The sequence below is a fragment of the Phyllobates terribilis genome, unplaced genomic scaffold (assembly GCF_046119375.1).
Source record: "Phyllobates terribilis strain yellow unplaced genomic scaffold, ASM4611937v1 Scaffold_2__4_contigs__length_985480577, whole genome shotgun sequence".
Classification (NCBI taxonomy): Eukaryota; Metazoa; Chordata; class Amphibia; order Anura; family Dendrobatidae; genus Phyllobates; species Phyllobates terribilis.
The window spans coordinates 759,031,064-759,048,984 of record NW_027362762.1 but is presented as its reverse complement, the minus strand read 5'-3'; the positions used below and the strand labels follow the sequence as shown (position 1 = coordinate 759,048,984).

The 17,921-nt window shown below is 40.0% G+C and overlaps 1 protein-coding gene across 6 annotated transcripts in view; it reads right to left on the bottom strand.

The window, feature by feature from the left end:
* Nucleotides 1–17,921, bottom strand: part of MID1 (midline 1) — a 603,051-nt gene that overhangs the window by 48,898 nt on the left and 536,232 nt on the right. For all 6 annotated transcript variants that reach the window (XM_073667309.1, XM_073667310.1, XM_073667311.1 and 3 more), the window contains 3 exons: nucleotides 12,582–12,730; nucleotides 9,155–9,282; nucleotides 6,893–7,036 (listed from right to left, as the gene is read on the bottom strand). In XM_073667309.1, coding sequence (XP_073523410.1) covers nucleotides 6,893–7,036; nucleotides 9,155–9,282; nucleotides 12,582–12,730 — 421 coding nt within the window. The remainder of the gene's footprint in view (nucleotides 1–6,892; nucleotides 7,037–9,154; nucleotides 9,283–12,581; nucleotides 12,731–17,921) is intronic.

Here is a 17,921-nt window from a genome sequence, read left to right as displayed (position 1 = left end):
TCTTCAGATATTTTTTTGGCCCAGATACCTTTTCCGCCCTGCTATGGGCAGTGTCATCACTGTTCTTCTGCGTAGACGCCGGTGAATACACGGCCCATAGCAGAGCGGAAAAGGTATGCACAATCGCGGGAGTGCAGGAGCGGCATTCCAGCACCACAACTGCACATCACAGGGCACTGGGGTGTGTATGGGAGGGGGGTGGTACGCATATTAACACCAGAGGCAACGTTTTCTTCCAGGCACCGCACGCCCAGGAGCCTGGAAGAACTAATTAACATAGGCATACAGGTAGGACTATTTTAACAATGCTATCACCTATATGCCCATAGTAATAGCTTAAAAGCATCCGAGGGGGTGACAGATTCCCTTTAATAGTTGAAAAAAAAAATTCTGAAGGCAAAATATTTTGTTTGCCATATAAGAAAAATCAGTGCAAATGAAATATTTTTTTTTAGAAACTGAAATCTCTATTAATATTTGCTCTTCTACTGTTCTGCACGTGTAAGCTGAAGAGCGGCTGCATCGTCTTTGAACAAATCTCTTCTCCTGTTTTGTGTTGGCAAGTGTCACACGTTCACTGACTTTGTGCATCGGATCCTTTGGAGTTCTTTTTCTCAAAGCGCCAGAGGCAATTTCATTACAGACAACTTTCTTTAACCACAAGTGGGATAAGTGCCAGCGCAGGTATATAGTGCCGTGCACAATAATAAACATACTATATCCGTCCAGGCATGAATATTTGGATAAAAAACTAGACTAACTTAACTTAAGGAACACATAAGACCAGGATATCGATTTGGCATGTGTTCATAATTGATAGTCTGGACAAAAGAACAAGTACTAGGCCAATATCTGGAAATAAAGTGCTAATGTAGTCACCATTAAGTACCAACAGCAAGCCAGGGTTAACCACAGACTGCTGCAGGTGTTACCTTGCGGGGTTGGGGAATGTGTGGTTACAATCTTGAGGCTTTCTTTTTAACACCCAGATCTAATACATCAACATGTAATCTCACATATGGTTTTAGAATGAAAGCTCAAAGAGAATGGAAACAAGGCTCACTGTAAAGGAATACTATATGGAAGATTAGAGACAAAATACAGAAAAGTTAAAGAATCTTGTTAGCCATTTTGTATTCTGTAAAGTATGGGGAAAAAAGAATACGTTATCAAGAGCATTTCAGGTTAAAAGGTTTGTCTCATTATCTATCTCCAGATCAAAACTCTACTGTCTCATGGATTCTACCTTGCTGGACAGAGGTGTGCTCCTGATGACTGACAGTTCGGAGCAGCGGCATGAACGCACTGGGGCAATGATGCTGGATCCAGCAATCCGGCTAGCTTCAGAGCAACGCTTGCCCAGGAGAAGGGCTAAGGGTTATCGGCTGCAGAGGTGGTCAGTAACCTAGGCAATGAGCAGAAAGCCATAGAACTAAAAAAAAACCGTCATTTTTGACAATGGAAAGGATTTGTAATAACACGTAAATTGCAAGGCTGCTTGTTTTTATAAAGCACTTGGCCAATTAAACGCTCTCATCTGCTCTTAGGGAAGGGCTATCTGAAAATATAATTCCAGGTTTTTGTGGACGTAAGTGTAGATTCATTCGGTTGTGAGAACATTGTGGAGGCTTTGAAGCCCAATTCAATCATAAAACAAAAATATGTAATGGAGTGAAATGCTGTTGTGCGGTTTTAGCCAGATTGTGCATCGTCTTATACATTTGGACTGGTCTGCATTTTATTTTAATGAGGAATACGTCACTGCCAGTCACTTGTGGCAGCCCTTATCTCCTTGGAGAACAAAGTACTCGAGATGGATGCTTTCTTTCCTTATACAACGATGCCATATCCTAAGGATATCAATGAAAAAGTAGTGGACAACCTCTTTAATTCAAATTGTGATATGGGACAAAAACATCGCCAAACGGTTATAAAAAAACAACAAAAACATTTAACACAAAAATTACATTTAAACAAGTGATAATTGTCTGATGATAGCTTCCCTATCGCATTATTCATGCTACCTGTGCACCAGTTCAACATTACTCCAGCAATGAGCTGACACATTTCTGCCATTTTATGCCACTTTCCGATGCCGGGCCCATCCACTCTCACTTTTCTGAACACTTGCGCAAGAAATCTGGTGTAAAGAGCATAATACATTCCCCCATACCTTTCTCCGAGCTGTTCATACTAACATTGTAAAAAAAATAGACACCAGCTGTTAAATTGGAACTCAGCTCAATGTGCCCTGTTCTATTTCTGCATTGGATGTAAAGTAATCAAGATGAAAAAGAAATACAAAATTGAATTTGTATCTCATGACTTAAGGATGAGCACAGCTTACTACGATTCGTATGACCCTGGTATGACATTAGTAATCATGCAACAGAGATGTAGAATATTAATTCCTGGTAGGCTGTGGATGCCACTAAGATTATTCTGAAAACCCACCAGGGTCTCTCCGTTAACCGCCAGAAAAAAAAAAATCATATGCACATATATGTGCGTATACTGTATATATTTAATCTCAGATATTCTTTTTATTAACAGTGATTATGGAGAGTCTCGATTATGAAGAGCACTGACTCATCCATTACTCAATTTCAGGGTTTCTTATTTTAGTGGGCTTGTATCCACAGGAAAAAATGATGAAAAAAATAGGACATACTGAACATCATGTGGCATCTTCTTCATTTAGTGCCATGTGTCATACCATAACGGCATTTGGCTGTGAGAGCAGTAAGGTGACGCATGCCTGTTTACAAAAGACTTCTATATATAATCCTTACATAAATATGACTTAAAAGCTCCGCCACCAACAATAGAACAAGCAAAGGAAGTGTTCAGTTTATTGCAAAGAAGGTTCCCAAAGACGTAACACACAGGACATACATCAGCAGACTTCCTGGGAATACGCTGGCATAGTCATGGTGGGTTTAGAGATACAGTACTTTAACCCTTTCGCAACCCTGGGATTTTCCGTTTTTGCATTTTCGCTTTTTGCTCCCCCTGTTCCCGGAGCCATAGCGTTTTTATTTTTTGGTCAATATAGCCGTGTGAGGGCTTATTTTGCGGGACGAGTTGTACTTTTCAATGCCATTACTAGTTTTACCATATCGTGTATGGGAAAAAAATTCCAAGTGCGGTGAAATTGCAAAAAAGTGCAATACCACAGATGTTTTTTTTTCTTTTTTTTTACCACGTTCACTGAATGCTAAAACTGACCTGCCATTCTTATTCTCCAGGTCATTACAAGTTCGTAGACACCAAACATGTATAGGTTCTTTTTAATTTAAGTGGTGAAAAAAAAATTCCAAAGTTTGGTAAAAAAAAAAAAAAAAATAGGCCCATTTTCTAAGACCTGTAGCGTCTCCATTTTTCGGGATCTGGGGCCGGGTGAGGGCTTATTTTTTGCGCACCAAACTGAAGTTTTTATTGATACCATTTTGGGGTAGATCCGATGTTTTGATCGCCCGTTATTGTATTTTATTGCAATGTTGCGGTGACCAAAAAATGTAATTCTGGCGTTTAGAATTTTTTTTCCGTTACGCCGTTTACCGATCGGATTAATTCTTTTTTTATATTGATAGATCGGGCGATTCTGAACGCGGTGATACCAAATATGTGTATGTAGGGTTTTTTTTTTATTATTATTTTATTTTGAATGGGGCGAAAGGGGCGTGATTTAAACTTTTATATTTTTTTAAATTTTTAAAAACATTTTTTTTCACTTTTTGCTTGTTTCTATAGCCTCCATAGGAGACTAGAAGCAGCACTTGTCTGATCGCCTCTGCTACATACAGATGATCAGCAGATCACCTGTATGTAGCAGAAATGGTCCTGTGCCATGAGCACTGACCACTAGGTGGCGCTCATAGCGACCAGCTCATGACAACCACTGGAGTCTGCTGCAGACCCAGGGTTGTCATGACCACCCATCGGTGACCCGCGATCACGTGACGGGGTCACCGATGGGCGGGGTAAGTGACGCGCCTCCGGCGCGGCGCTGTTAAATGCCGCTGTCAGAGATTGAATTTTTTTTTTCAATAAATTGGTGAACAAGGGATAGTGTGGGGGAGTCTTTATTCAAATAAACTGTTTTTTTTTCTGTGTGTGTGTGTCTTTATTTTTTATTACCGGGTTATAGTAATGGGGATGTCTGATAGACACCTCTCCATTACTAACCCAAGAGGTTGATGGCAGCTGTGTTTTTTGACAAATCACAGCTGTCATCAACTCGGGCAATCGGGAAGAGCCAGGTAAAGCACCAGAATGAAGTGATGCGGCAAATCTGGGGTGGCTGTGGGCTTGTATTTTTACGCTGGGAAGGGTCAAATACCCATGGACCTTCCTGGCCTGATAATATAAGCCAGCAGCTGTCTACTTTACCATGGCTGGTTATCAAAAATAGAGGGGGACCCAAGGTAATTTATTTTTAATTATTTATTTATTAAAACCAGGATAATAACACCTGCGTAAATGTACTTACAAAGCATGTGCTTTTTTTTTTTTTTAAATTCTGCATGGTGACCCTCTAAAAATTATGAGCAAGGGCCGCATGATGACCCTGTTGATACGGTGGAGGATGTATGCAGCCCTGAAAAGGACTTTTGTTTTAATGGTGCAGTAGCAGTATGCAAGTAGTACAATAGCAATTAAACCCTGCCTATATGCCTTTTCAGAGGAGAGTGTGCAGACCATCACGTCACCAGGTCTTATATAAAACCTGATGACGTGATGCGGCTGGCCAGTCACAGTAATGTCAGAAGCCAACATGGCTAAGGCATTACCGTGTATGTCAGGCAATCCCTGCATGTTTATTGGCTGCCTAATAGGCACAAAACATGCGAGGCGGGAACTCGAGCATGATGATTGAGCACCCGCGATATTCATTCAAGTAACGTGCATACTCAAGCATGCCGATGCTTGCTCGAGTATCGAGCAGTGCCGAGCACGCTTGCTCATCACTAATGGCAACAATCAGCCGCTTACAATAACGTCGCAGGCTCGCAGATAGGAAGGGATAGAGAGCCCCCCCCCCTCCCAGCCTTCTAACTACTACGATCGATATTGATCTCAGCATTTAGGGGGTTAAAATGCCCGGCAGTGCCGCTAGCAGTGATAGCAGGGTCTCGGCTTTAACTTAAGAGCTGAGCCTCTGGCGGTGATTGCACATAATGTACCCATACATCAAAGGTTGGGAACCCCTATCCGACCAGAACGTATGGGTACGTCAAAGGCCGTGAAGGGGTTAAGGAACAATTTTGCTACAAGGACATTCAGTCCCTGCGCACACTCAAAACAGAATAATATTGCACACTACAAAGAGTCAGGTTTGTATAAACAAGTTTTGAAGGATAATTTTATGCCAAAAGATCAACAAACTGTTCTCATACTGAAAATAATGTCAATATTTGTCCTTCAGTTATAGACAAGATGTCTGTGTCTTCAGTCATTTTTATCAAAGTACTCACATAGTTGAACAGAGGAATGCGCAATACAGCAGACATATATACCAATAAGAACATTATTAATTAAGCTAAGCAATATTGACAACTTATATATTATAATACATATTTTGGTCATTTTCTTAATAAACTAAACCCTTTATTCTCTATTACAATTACTATACATATTTGTATCCATCCATAATGACTAGTGTTGAGCGAGTACGTTTCATCAACCCTTTCTGCGAGCACACTTGGGTGCTTGCCGAGTATTTTGGTATGCTCGGCATTTCTTTTACTGTTGCCACGGCTGCAAGTGTCACGGCTGTTAAGACAGCTGTGACACATGTAGAGATTGCCTGTTCGACTCGCCGAGTCATCTTTTTCTGCTGCAGCAGACCAGGTTGGCTCCCCCCCACACATAGACTTGTGAATTTATAGTGTACCGCTATAGATTTACCCCTACTGAGCGTGAAAGGGTTAATGAAACATACTCGCTCAACACTAATAATGACCTGTACTATAAAACTCATTTGTAATTTATCCCTGAATTGCTCTTTTGTTTTTTTTTTTTTTATTTAACCTTGCCAATAATGCTTAATTTATGGGGTCCAATGTCTCCAGAAGCAAGTACTGGGCACTACAACATGCGCCCACCTGATCAATGATGGAAGCTTTCAATTCAATAGCAACAACTTTTCAGCATGTTTTCTAATCACAGCTGATGAACCTGACATTGACAAGTAGTGAGCAATCCATGGATTTCTGTAAGACATTACACACTAAAAATGTGGAACTCTGAACTTTTTAATTCTTTCAAACCATGTTCTCTAATTAATACATCCTGTATTTTATTTTGTTATAAAAAAAAAAAATGAAAAAAAATAATTACTTCTTCAAATTAACTAAAGAGAAATATCAAAATCCTCTTACAAAGGCAGATTTTCCATCTATTTGTTTAAACCTCTGTATGGGAAAAAGTCAACTTTCATATAACTAGCCTTCCATCTTGTTAATTATCTTACACACAAAGCAGTAATTAAAGTGGAGGGTGGTGGGTGACAGCTTCCTACTGTGCCATCATCAAAGCCTAGCAATTAGCACATCCCAACAAGAAAATCCTATTAACACATACACTGACTATACAGATTTCTAATCTACACTAATTTCACTTATTGTTCAATAATTAAGCAATTACACATTGGCTTGGTTTAAAATAGCAAAAATTAAGAAAACATAAATATATAAGTACAATCACAAGCAAAGCCCAGAGCAAGATTCAACATATATGATTTTCCTACAGTCTTGACACAATCTTGTCCATTTTCTTGGTAACTGTAACCAAAGAGAAGTCAATTTGTCATTACTCAAACCTCAATTAACCGGATTCGTCTTGCATAATAATCTCAGTCCAATTGTACCGATACAGCAAATGTACTTACTGACTAAGTTGGATTGTCCAGTGAAGATGGTATACTGAAGCTCATAGGAAACCACACTGAACTCGTCATCAGATGTCCAGTGGACAGTAATTGTGTCATACGATGCCGTACAGAGTTCTTCTCTAATCACTGGAGGATTAGGAGCTGTCAGAAGCAATAATACATTAGGTTATGAAAAAAATTAGAGGAATTTCAGCTACTCTTCTAGTTTTTTTTAGTGAAGATTAGACATTTCTGTGTTCCTAACAGCCCTGTGGGAGTAGCATGCTAGACAGTCTCTAACCCCTTTGCTACGCAGCCATTTTACGCTTTTCTTGTTTGACTTACCTTTGAAGAGCTATGAGAGCTTTTTAACAAGGGCAATTTTCCTCCAGCATTTTTCAGGTTTTGTGTTCTAGGGTTTTTACCATGCAGACAGGGTGATACCAATTGTGTTTACTTTTGTATTCCTTAAAAATGTTGTCCACTTTCAGGAATGTGGGTCCCAAACTGTGTAAGAAACTCGGCAGATACTCGCCCTCCCCGGGCCCAGCACCGGCTCTCTACTGCTGCTCTGGTCACAGTATTTTCACTACAGTGGTGACTTCAGGCCAACAGGTTGACGGCATACGGTGCAGAGCTCAGTGACTGCTGCAAACTGTTGACGTGACATCACCGCTGTCATCAAAAGACCTGGACCAGAGCTGCGTCGGGGAGCTGGCGGTGTACCCAGAGAGGAGTACCTGCTGAGTTTGCTATTTTACACATTTTGAGGCCACTTTCAAGAAAATGGACAAACTTTTTTAGTATTTTTACAGTTTTTTTTTTTTTTTTAATACTTTTGTATGGCAGCCGGTCATCATTATTGTAATAAGCACCGACTCTGGCGGTGCCTTATAGAAGTACCATAATGGCAGATTTGGAGGCCTTCATTAGGCCATGTCAAACGATAGTAGGGGACCAAGTACCTCCCTTTGTCTAGCCATTAGAGCCCCTAGCTATCATGACAGCCAATCTTTAGCCTCCGATCACATAACAGGGGTTGATAGGGTCACAGGGGAATCCCCTACTTTTGTCCATCAGCTTATATGTCTCTTCCTCTGTTGACCATAAAATCTAAGGGGTTAAACAATCAGGGCCAGAGCAATTTTTAATCCCATTTGCTGCAGCAAAAGCCCGACTGTATATTACAGCTGTCTCCCTCTGATTATGGAGAGAGCTCAAATCCTGAGCCCATACAACTCCTTCCAATTTCACTGGAAATGTACTATAGAGATCAGGGAGAGCTGTATATGACATGACATGACATCCTAAAATTCCATATACATACCTGACTTCTATTTTGTGTGGCTACCTTAAACTATTTTGTCTTTTTTTTTCTAAAAAGAAGCTTTCTAAAACTATATATGTGAATTTTTACATGGAAAAAAATATTCTAATCATAGGCCTTGCATATACATAGAAACTTCGCTAATACACATTTGCAATTGAAAAAATGAACGGTAATAATCATCAACGATGGAAATGGTAGCTTAAAGAGCTGCTTTTACTCCTCAGAATCAACACTCATGACTCTATTGCCTGTGTCTAATCAGTTTTAAAGGGAATCTGTAAGATGAACCCCCCTAAATAATATATATATGGGCATGCCAAATTTTGAAATGTTAATCCACTGACTTCTTTATATCTTCTATCTGTTGCTGCATTCATAAGAAAGTATCTTTTTGAATGATGAGGAGTTACGTGCTCTGGGAAAGACAAAGCACTTAATAATCCTCTGCCTCTATAAGTTGTTTTCTTTCCCAGGACGAGTCTCTTTAGCTTAATTAAGAGCTCATTGTCTGCGTGATGTCAGGTAAGGAAATCAGACTATCAAGCTAAAGAGCATGGTGCTAGACAGGGAAACAACTTGGAGAGGTAGGAGACTGTTAAGTGCTCTGTCGTGCCAAGAGCACTTAATACCTCATTTTCATATGAATTAAAACTCTGATTTCTCAGGACCGTAGCAACAGATAGAAGATGTAAAACTGTTAATGAATTTACTTTTCAAAGCTTTGCATACGATTTTGGAGAGGGTTGATTTTACTGATAGTACTATTCTCCTAAATGTAATCTGTGTTGCAACAACAAACCCAAAGGTAGAAATGTGGCACGATTTAAGGGGAAAAAAAGTCTATTTTTGTATAAGTGCGTTCTGGTGAGGAGGAAAAGTCTAATGAGGTAAATCATGAGGAGCGTTTGTTATTGGAATGATTACGCTATAGCAGCTGACCGCCGCCTTACCTGTGAGATAATCAAGACATTCTAATAGCTTCTTCTCTCTGGAAAAATCCAATGCGAATGTGTCAAATGTGTCATTCAGATTAATCTCGGGAATCAGCACTTGAGAGGATGCAGTGGCCATGGAAACTCTAAAAAACACAAAAAACAAAAGTTTTAACAGAGGCTCCACAAGTTACGGCACGATACGGCAGGATTTTTTCTTCCGCGGATGCAGAAAATAATAATAATTTTTTTTTTTATAGCTCCAACAGATTCCGCAGCACTTTACAATTTTAGGGGGGACTTATACAAACAATACAGAAAAGGCATTTCTCAAATCAAAAGGAGTGAGGGCCCTGCTCGCAAGCTTACAGTCTATGAGGAAATGGGGGAGACACAAAAGGTAAAGTGTACAAATATTATATAATGCAGCCTTGATATATTAAATAGGATAAATAATAATACATGGACTGGTCGCCAGCCAGTATGTGTACAGTCCTAACCGAGGCTATTAAGTGCATGGATGGTATGAACCTGAAATTGAAGAAGATTTTAATATGGGGAAAAACTGGGATGGACAAGAGTGTGTTTAGGCGATACGCCAGTCTAAAGAAATGGGTTTTTAGGGTCCGCTTGAAACTATGGGTATTGGGAATTAATCGAACTGTCCTGGGTAGTGCATTCCAAAGAATTGGCGCAGCACGCGAGAAATCTTTGAGACGGGAGTGGGAAGTTTGGATTATGGAGGATTTTAGTTTTAAGTCATTGGCAGAACGGAGGGCACGTGTAGGGTGGTAGACTGAGACAAGGGAGGAGATGTAGGGGGGTACTGAAGCACGGAGCGCTTTGTGGGTAAGAGTGCTAAGTTTAAATTGAACTCTATATTGGATGGGTAACCAATGCAATGACTGGCACAGGGAAGAGGCATCGGTGTAGCGGTTGGCGAGGAATATGATCCTTGCTGCTGCGTTAAGGACGGAAAATACCTGAGAACGTGACAAAGGATCAGGACACATATGTAAAGTGGAAGCAAAAATAAACCACAACAGAAATAAGTGCATTTACGGGCTCTCGGGGGCAATGAACATGGTGTACACATTGGGATGTGCAGTGGGCAGAAACAATATACAGTAGTGTATTTGCTTCTATGCTTTGAGCCCACAGAAGTGGAATTATCAGATATCACCAAACAAAGGATTGCACATAACAAGACTTAAGCGTAAAAACTATGCAGTGTTACTGTTAACAATCAATTAAATGTCAGCTTCTTTTTCTTCCCCCAAAAAAACAGGTTAAAAATTGTAAGCACACAGATTGGTTGATATTGGCTCTATCAATACTCACCGTCTGCATCAGTTTTTATGCAAGATTATCTATTGTGCTAAATGGGTTGTCCGGCCTGATGACATATTAGAAAAGGTCGTCCTGGTCCATATCCAATTGGTGGGCCTCTGACCCCCAGCACCCCCACAAATGAGCTGTTTTCAGCTCCAGTGCTGGCTGGATGTAAACAGCGAACTGTTCAGCCAATACCAGCTCTGTTGGCTGAGTAGTGGCGGATGCCGAAAACTGACGCTCAGCTCTTATTGAGTTGTATTTCACTGTTCTCTGGCTGCATCCAGCCGTCTCCAGAGCTGAAAGCAGCAGATCTGATATTGATGACCTATCTGAAAGAAAGACCATCAATATCATTAGGCCGGACAGCCCCTTCATTTTCAATAAACTGAACAACAGATAAAACCAAGGCATTCTGGAATTAAATGAGTTTAACGGGTTGCCAATTCCATAGACAATGAATGGAGCAAAGGTCAAGGATTAGAGGGGTCCAGAGCACCAAGATCAGGATCGCGGGATGTCCAAGCGGTTGCACCGCCAGCGATCACTGTTATTCCCTATCCTATGGTTAGGGGTTAACTTGTTATTTTGGGAATAACCCCTTAACCAGGGCTGTGGAGTCGGTAAGCCAAACCTCCGACTCCTAAATTTCCATGACACCAACTCCACGACTCCAACTCCCTCATACATGGCTCATGTCTAAGGGATAAATTTACTGTAGCACAGATTCATCTCAGCTAAAAGTCTAGACCCTTAGATCAGGAATAGGACAGACATTTATAGGACATTTCAGAACTTTCCCAAATTCTTATGAAAAAATATTCCCCACAAATTGCATTGAACTACTGTACCCAATTTATTATATATTTTAGGAGTCGGTCCATTTTATAACGACTCCACAAAATGGGCACCGACTCCGACTTCACGTCTCCCGACTCCACAGCCCTGCCCTCAACTATCCCTTTAGTCTCACTAACTGTTGATTTTGGCTCCAACCAGGCAATTTGTTTGATAAACAACTAGGTCTCCTTTTTTCCATAAACGTGCAATGACGATGGCTGATCATTGGGTAAATGACATTGTCGAACTTGGTGCTCTGTGACAAAGAGAACATATTCAGAGGCTTTTTAAACAGGCAAACAATCAGCTTGTAACAAGCGTCAAGTGATGATAGTGCATGAGGACTGGCCCTAGTAACACTTCCTTTTCCATGTGGCAGTCATCTAAATACGTAAACTCTAAAAAGACAAACCATCATTAAGATGATTCACAATGAATTAATGATCTTTAGGCCCACATAAAAGCTGTGATTGCGGTCCGCTTGTCCTGTGGTCGCTGGCATGTATATAACGGTTCTGCCGATCACCATGTAAAATGGGCTTTTATGTCATCTTCATCTTTGACTAATTTCCCCAGTTTTAACATCGACAAACTTTTCTTTATCCATAACTTCAACTGTATGTCCTTTCTTACCCACAAATATGAAATTAAAAAAGGGCAAGGATATCATTTAAGACTAGATTTTACTATAAATTTCAAGCTTCCTGTGATGAAAATCTTCTACGTCTCCCCTGCTGATATCTTTTTCTCTCATCTTGAAAACAATACATTGAAGAGCCAAGTCTGGTGACTCTAAAGGCCAACTTTAAAATTCCTGGGAACGTTTTCTTGATAAATTGTACACATATGCCATAAAACTTTCCAAAATATCTTGGCTTACAAACATGTTACTGCATTAAACAAAATCAGACTTAGTTTCTCTTGTAGACTAGAAAATAATGGTGGCCATATTAAAGTAGAAGACACAAGATTCAGACTGGAAACAGTACACCATATATCATCTGCTACCAAAAGTAGACGTCAACTATAATACAAACAGACATAATGATATGTTATGCTAGAAAAATGTTTATCTGTGTATATACTATAGATCAGTATGGTTTCTGCCTGTCTTTGCTTATGCGCCCTTGGCGATAATCTGTCATTTCGACACATGACCATGGCTGCTAAACACTGGTGAATTAGAAAAAAAAGAATACTGCCTCATAGTTGCTTATATTGAAGCTGAAAATAGTTTTTGGATAAAGTAGAAAATGAATCAAAATCACTTTACCTTTCTGTGATGCTTTTTGCTGACTGGAGGAAGCGAGCGTGATCTGCCTCCTTTAGAGACAGCTCTGCTTGGGAAATGAGAGATGTAGAACGTTCAATGCACTGCTTGCAATTGGCGACTTGCTGGGCCAATTTTCTCAACCGGACTACCTTTGAGGAACAGTCAATAAAAACAAATTAGAATTCTGTCTGTACAAAATTAAACAACTGGTTTGAGAATATAAGTGTTCGATTAAAATTTTGTTGTGTTGTAGTTTAACACTAATAAATAAACACACAACAAATTAAATTTTGCCAAGGTTTGTGGTCTCCATTCGTTGATCTATAGTGAAGGCAGAGGTTGACCACAGTAGCGGCATGGTCCTCCTTTAGCTGCAGCCCATCTATCCTAATAGATCAGGATCTAGGCCATCCATGCTCCTCTGATATGGCTGCCCTACCCAGGCAGCTGTATGACCTTCATCCAGCCAGCTGACCTTCTTTCCACATGAGAGTGAAAGGGGATGTCCGCTACTTATAAAACGCCTTCTCAATCTCTATGTTTGTACCTTGTAAAATAATAAAACTCATACTCACCTGCAGTGGTGGTGCTGTTCCAGCAGTGCTGGTACTGGCACTACCAGGGATTGTTATGTCACGGGATCCCAGAGGCCAATCAGCGATGGCTTCCCTCTCCCCACCTTCAGACGTATCACGTACATCCGGAGGAAGTGAGAGAGCAGCAGAACTGCCATGTAGCTTGTGGATACTCACCGTGAGTCACTGCCAATCCACTCTTAGTTCAGTGTCAAGATCTGACCTTACACAACACAAAACACCATGATAACTAGGATGGTTTGGGTGGGATTTTGCCCTTTCACAAGTAATAATTGCCATATCACTACCAGAGACTCATTAGAAAACCAATTTCCAACTCTTTTCGAACCCTTATTACGAATCAATGCTTTCCACCTCTTTTATCTTTTTTCAACATTCTTCCCATTTTTACGCCATCCCCAGATGAAACAAAAACTGACCTCTTCTCCTCAAGACTTTCTGGAATCGATGGCCAGCTCCCCAAAGGCTACTGGGGCCGAATTTCCCACCCCTCAACGCTACACATTAATTGCACTAGTTGTATTGAAAAATTTGAGTTAATAGCAATGACTTCCACATCCTATAAATATATCCCGTATCTAGCTAACTCTATTAGGACAATAAAGAAAATCTCACCGGTTACTAAACAAAGTAATTTAAAATAAAGAGGCTATACAATTGTGTTAATGGAACACTTGTGGCAAAACTGATAGCATACGCTAACAGGGCCTTGTGTTATATGGAAATTCTTATTATAATATTTTTTTAATACCCTTGTATGCACCGCTCCTTCAGACCTTGTGGTAGGCATCAAACTTATATAGAAATTTTGTTTGTTTCAATTCCAATCCAGGGCAACATCAAAAAGGTTTTTACATGATTTTCATATTCCTGTGTTGGCTTTGTCCAGGTAGCCTAGCTATTCCCATAAGGGTAAGTGCACATAACATCTTTTTCAGGCAGATTCAGCCTGGAACCTACCTGAAAAAGTGCTAAAAAAAAAAACCATGAAGAATGAACACATGCATAGCAATGTACAAACGACTTGCTGAGCATATGTTCCATTTTTGTTAATTTTATTAACAACTTCAGGCTTCGAAAGCCATTAAGCGGTTAAAAGAAGCGACCGGTCCATTCTTCTGGCAGCTTCTACTTGGAAGCTGCCACTATTTCATGTATAGCATGTGAAAAACAACAAGAAAAAAAAAAAACGCTGGAGGCAAAGCCATCCCAAATGATGTTTGGAAAGCCTGCGTTTTCCTAAAGCATCCTCAGCTTCAACAACAATGTAGGTACGCGAGTATCAAAAAGACACAGTGTGCACATACCCTGAAGAATACTCAAATGAACTCAAAGTGACCCGCGGGCGTGTGACCAGGATATGAAAGCTGCACTGCGATCCTCACTGGAGGTATGGACTTATTGTGACTTGATACACAGTCTCTACAACACCACAGTATATGTTGGTGCTTTCTGATTCCTACACATGTGGTGGCTTTATTAGTACAAAAAAATAAAATGGCTCAATTTTATGCAATAGGAATAGTTACAGTAAGAGTGTGATTCACAAATTGCACGTATTAGGTTTTAAAAACCCAACGTACATGAGGTCATTTGTTTAGCTAATCCCTGGGTAACTAATCACTTGAGGAGACAAGCATATACGGGCCTCACATCACGGCACCGGGCTGTGTGGGAGGCTGTATCCAAGTGACATTTTGGCAGAAATGCTGAAAACATTATTAATAATGCTGCAAAATGGATGACTTTTTCCTGTGAAATTAGAAAATGATGGTAAATAGTCTCAGAGATCCTTTTCATAGCTTAAATGCATTCCTCATGTGTGTAATAATACTTAGACTTTAAGTGCTAAGCAGGAAAGATTGTCTATATAATGCCAATCTCCTCAGGACCACACGAGCCAAAACAAGCACAGCTGGCCCCGCGCTCTCGCCATCCGCGTCATCTCCTGATAGATTGCCCTTAACATGATAACCACAATTTGTGATAAGTAAAAACGGCTGCAAGCATATAGGATTGTAGTCATTTAACTACATTTCTCCAAAGTTACAAAAAAAATCTAAGGTTTTTAATGTAAAATATTCTGCAGTCTGTGATAATTATAGATGTTTATTTTTTTATTTTTGGGTACCAGGTATGATGGTGTCTATGTAGTACAGATTATTTCAACCAAATAATTCCCACATTTTCATACTGAACCACCCACATCAATAATATTACATTCTGGTGCTCAGATTCTTACCGCCACAACCATTAAACATCACGTTTCAATATAACCTACAAATTATTTACATTAGGGATATAAAGCACTTTTATGTACCGACTGCAATGCGCCAATCGGTCTGGCCGCTATTCTATGGCTTTCCACTTGCGCCCATCTTTTCATTACACACAAAGTATCTTCACAAGGAGCTCCATCCTAATGTGGTCATCTAGTAGACAAGTCCCTGCAACCAACGATGGCGTTATATCAGCAAACACATCCTCTCTACACCGGCTGTCATATAAGTGGACATGTCACAGTCTCCTAAAGGATTAATATAATTACCCTGCTGCCAAATTGTTTCCAAATTCAATTCCAACACACCTCAATGTAGAGAAAAAACTGTCTCATGAAATTGGAGGCACCAATGTTAGGCTAAGTTCACCTAAGTTATTTAAGGATGTTTTGGAATGGATCCCTCCAAAACCCTCCTAGGAAACATATCCTATTATAGAAGCACTCCATCAAAGTTGTTATCCTCTTAATATATAGCAATCATATTATATAGCACTGTGTACTTACAATTGCTCATTTTGCCTTTCTACCCAGCTAATTCTTCTCTTTTCCATGATATCTATGACATCACGTGATTAAAAACAGACTAGCTGAATCCTTCTAAGCTCTATGTAGAAACAGGAAGTCTCTTTTCCCTGCATGAGTCATCCACCTCTTCAACTTATGACCTAGCTGCTCTGCCAGGCACTTTACAGTTACCAGAATTGTAGTTCTTATGATGACTCATACAGGAAAAAGTGACTTCCTGTTTCTGATGGAATTCATTTAAATGAGGCATTGTCCCATCAAAAAGCTGGAAAGAAAGCTTTAGAAAAAAAAAACTTACTAAAAACTTTTCAAAACAGATTTAAGAAAAGTAAAACTCCTCCAAAAACTCCTAAAGTGGTTTCCACTTCAAAAACTTATTCTAGAATGCCTCAATAAACCCCATGTGAACAAAACCGTAAATGTGTATCATGTGCTGTTTACAACACATGCTCCTGAGTGCGACTGCGGACTATTTAGCGTACATCCACATGACATGTAACATCAGCAGATGTGTAAAGAACTGTAACAAGGAAATCAGCAACGTTTTGTAAAGTGCGAAATCCATTGTGAAAATCTGCAGCATAAATTGACAGCCCATCTGGATTTTTTATGCAGCGTGTTGATGACATTTAGTTAAATCTCATTCACTGGACAGGTACTGTGATCTGTTGTAGATTGTACATGTATTCAGGATAGGGTGAAGGGAAAGAGCCGCAGTCAGACACTTCTGCTGACAGATTATACCTCCATAGGAAAAAGGGATCAGTCATATTGGAATCAAACTGCCTGATCCTTCTTTCCCATCTGGAGATAGTTGGGGAATCCCAATTCACATTAGATAGTCGTTCTGATGGTTCAGTTCTAATGCACATGGCTGCGTCAAGAAAAGAAAAATTGCCCAGAACACGGAAGTCAATAAATGCATTATAAATTATGGAATTTTATTTCATATTCATATCAGGTTTGTAACAGATCGGAATATTTGTTTTAGATTATATCCATGAAATATATATGTGTGAATGCTCTGAACACAATAAAGGAGTAAAAGTGCGAAAGTGGCGACTTCACCTTTCAAGTAAATCATTGCGATCTGTCCGTGGAGGTCTTACTTCTCTGAATAAGTCACCAGAGACTTTGGTTAAACAGCAGAGGGAGGATTTGCTTGATGCCTAATTCCTTGAATTTACCCTCTTACAAGCCTGGCCTCGCCCTCTGGATGGCTTTTAACTGTTGCTGTGACACAGCTGAAAAACAAATATTATTCTAATGTGACTGACTGAGGGAAAGTGGAAATGCTCCACCTCAGACCATGAACTGAATTCCAGCCACTTCAACATCTCAGGACTCCTCAAATCATAAAAGAAAAAAAGTATGAAAATAGAAAAATCAATCACCAGGACTTAAACCGATTAAATCTGTCACTTGAATATTTTTTTTTTGCATTACTCATTCTTGGGCTTGAAAACTCAGGCGCTGCCAAGCCTGACACTGCTGTTCTGAGAAGAAATGGTCCATCTGGAAGATCCTGCCAAATCTCACAATGCGTCAGAAGTCATCTATTTCACAGATTTACACATCCGATCCTGGGTCAACACGGTTGGTAAACCACAACCAGTATTCTGAGCGTAGAGCTGAAGAACCGCTCAGGATACACACGAGCCAGAGGACAACATAACCAGGTTAGAACAGGACAGATGGAGATCAATTTGCGGTAAGTCAGAGAGGTTTTCATATATCCTGAATATCACACTTCCCTTCCTCTGCTAAAAATAAAGATCTGACCCAAGAATGTTCTGTGCATAGTGGGATTTACACTGCCAGTACGTTAGGTTTTGGGATGGAATGAGTTATTAAGAGTAGAATTTGCTTTCCGATTACTCATTCGGTCTCTCTTGTGTAGCGCATCAATTTGGATAAACCAGATTACAAAAAAAAAAG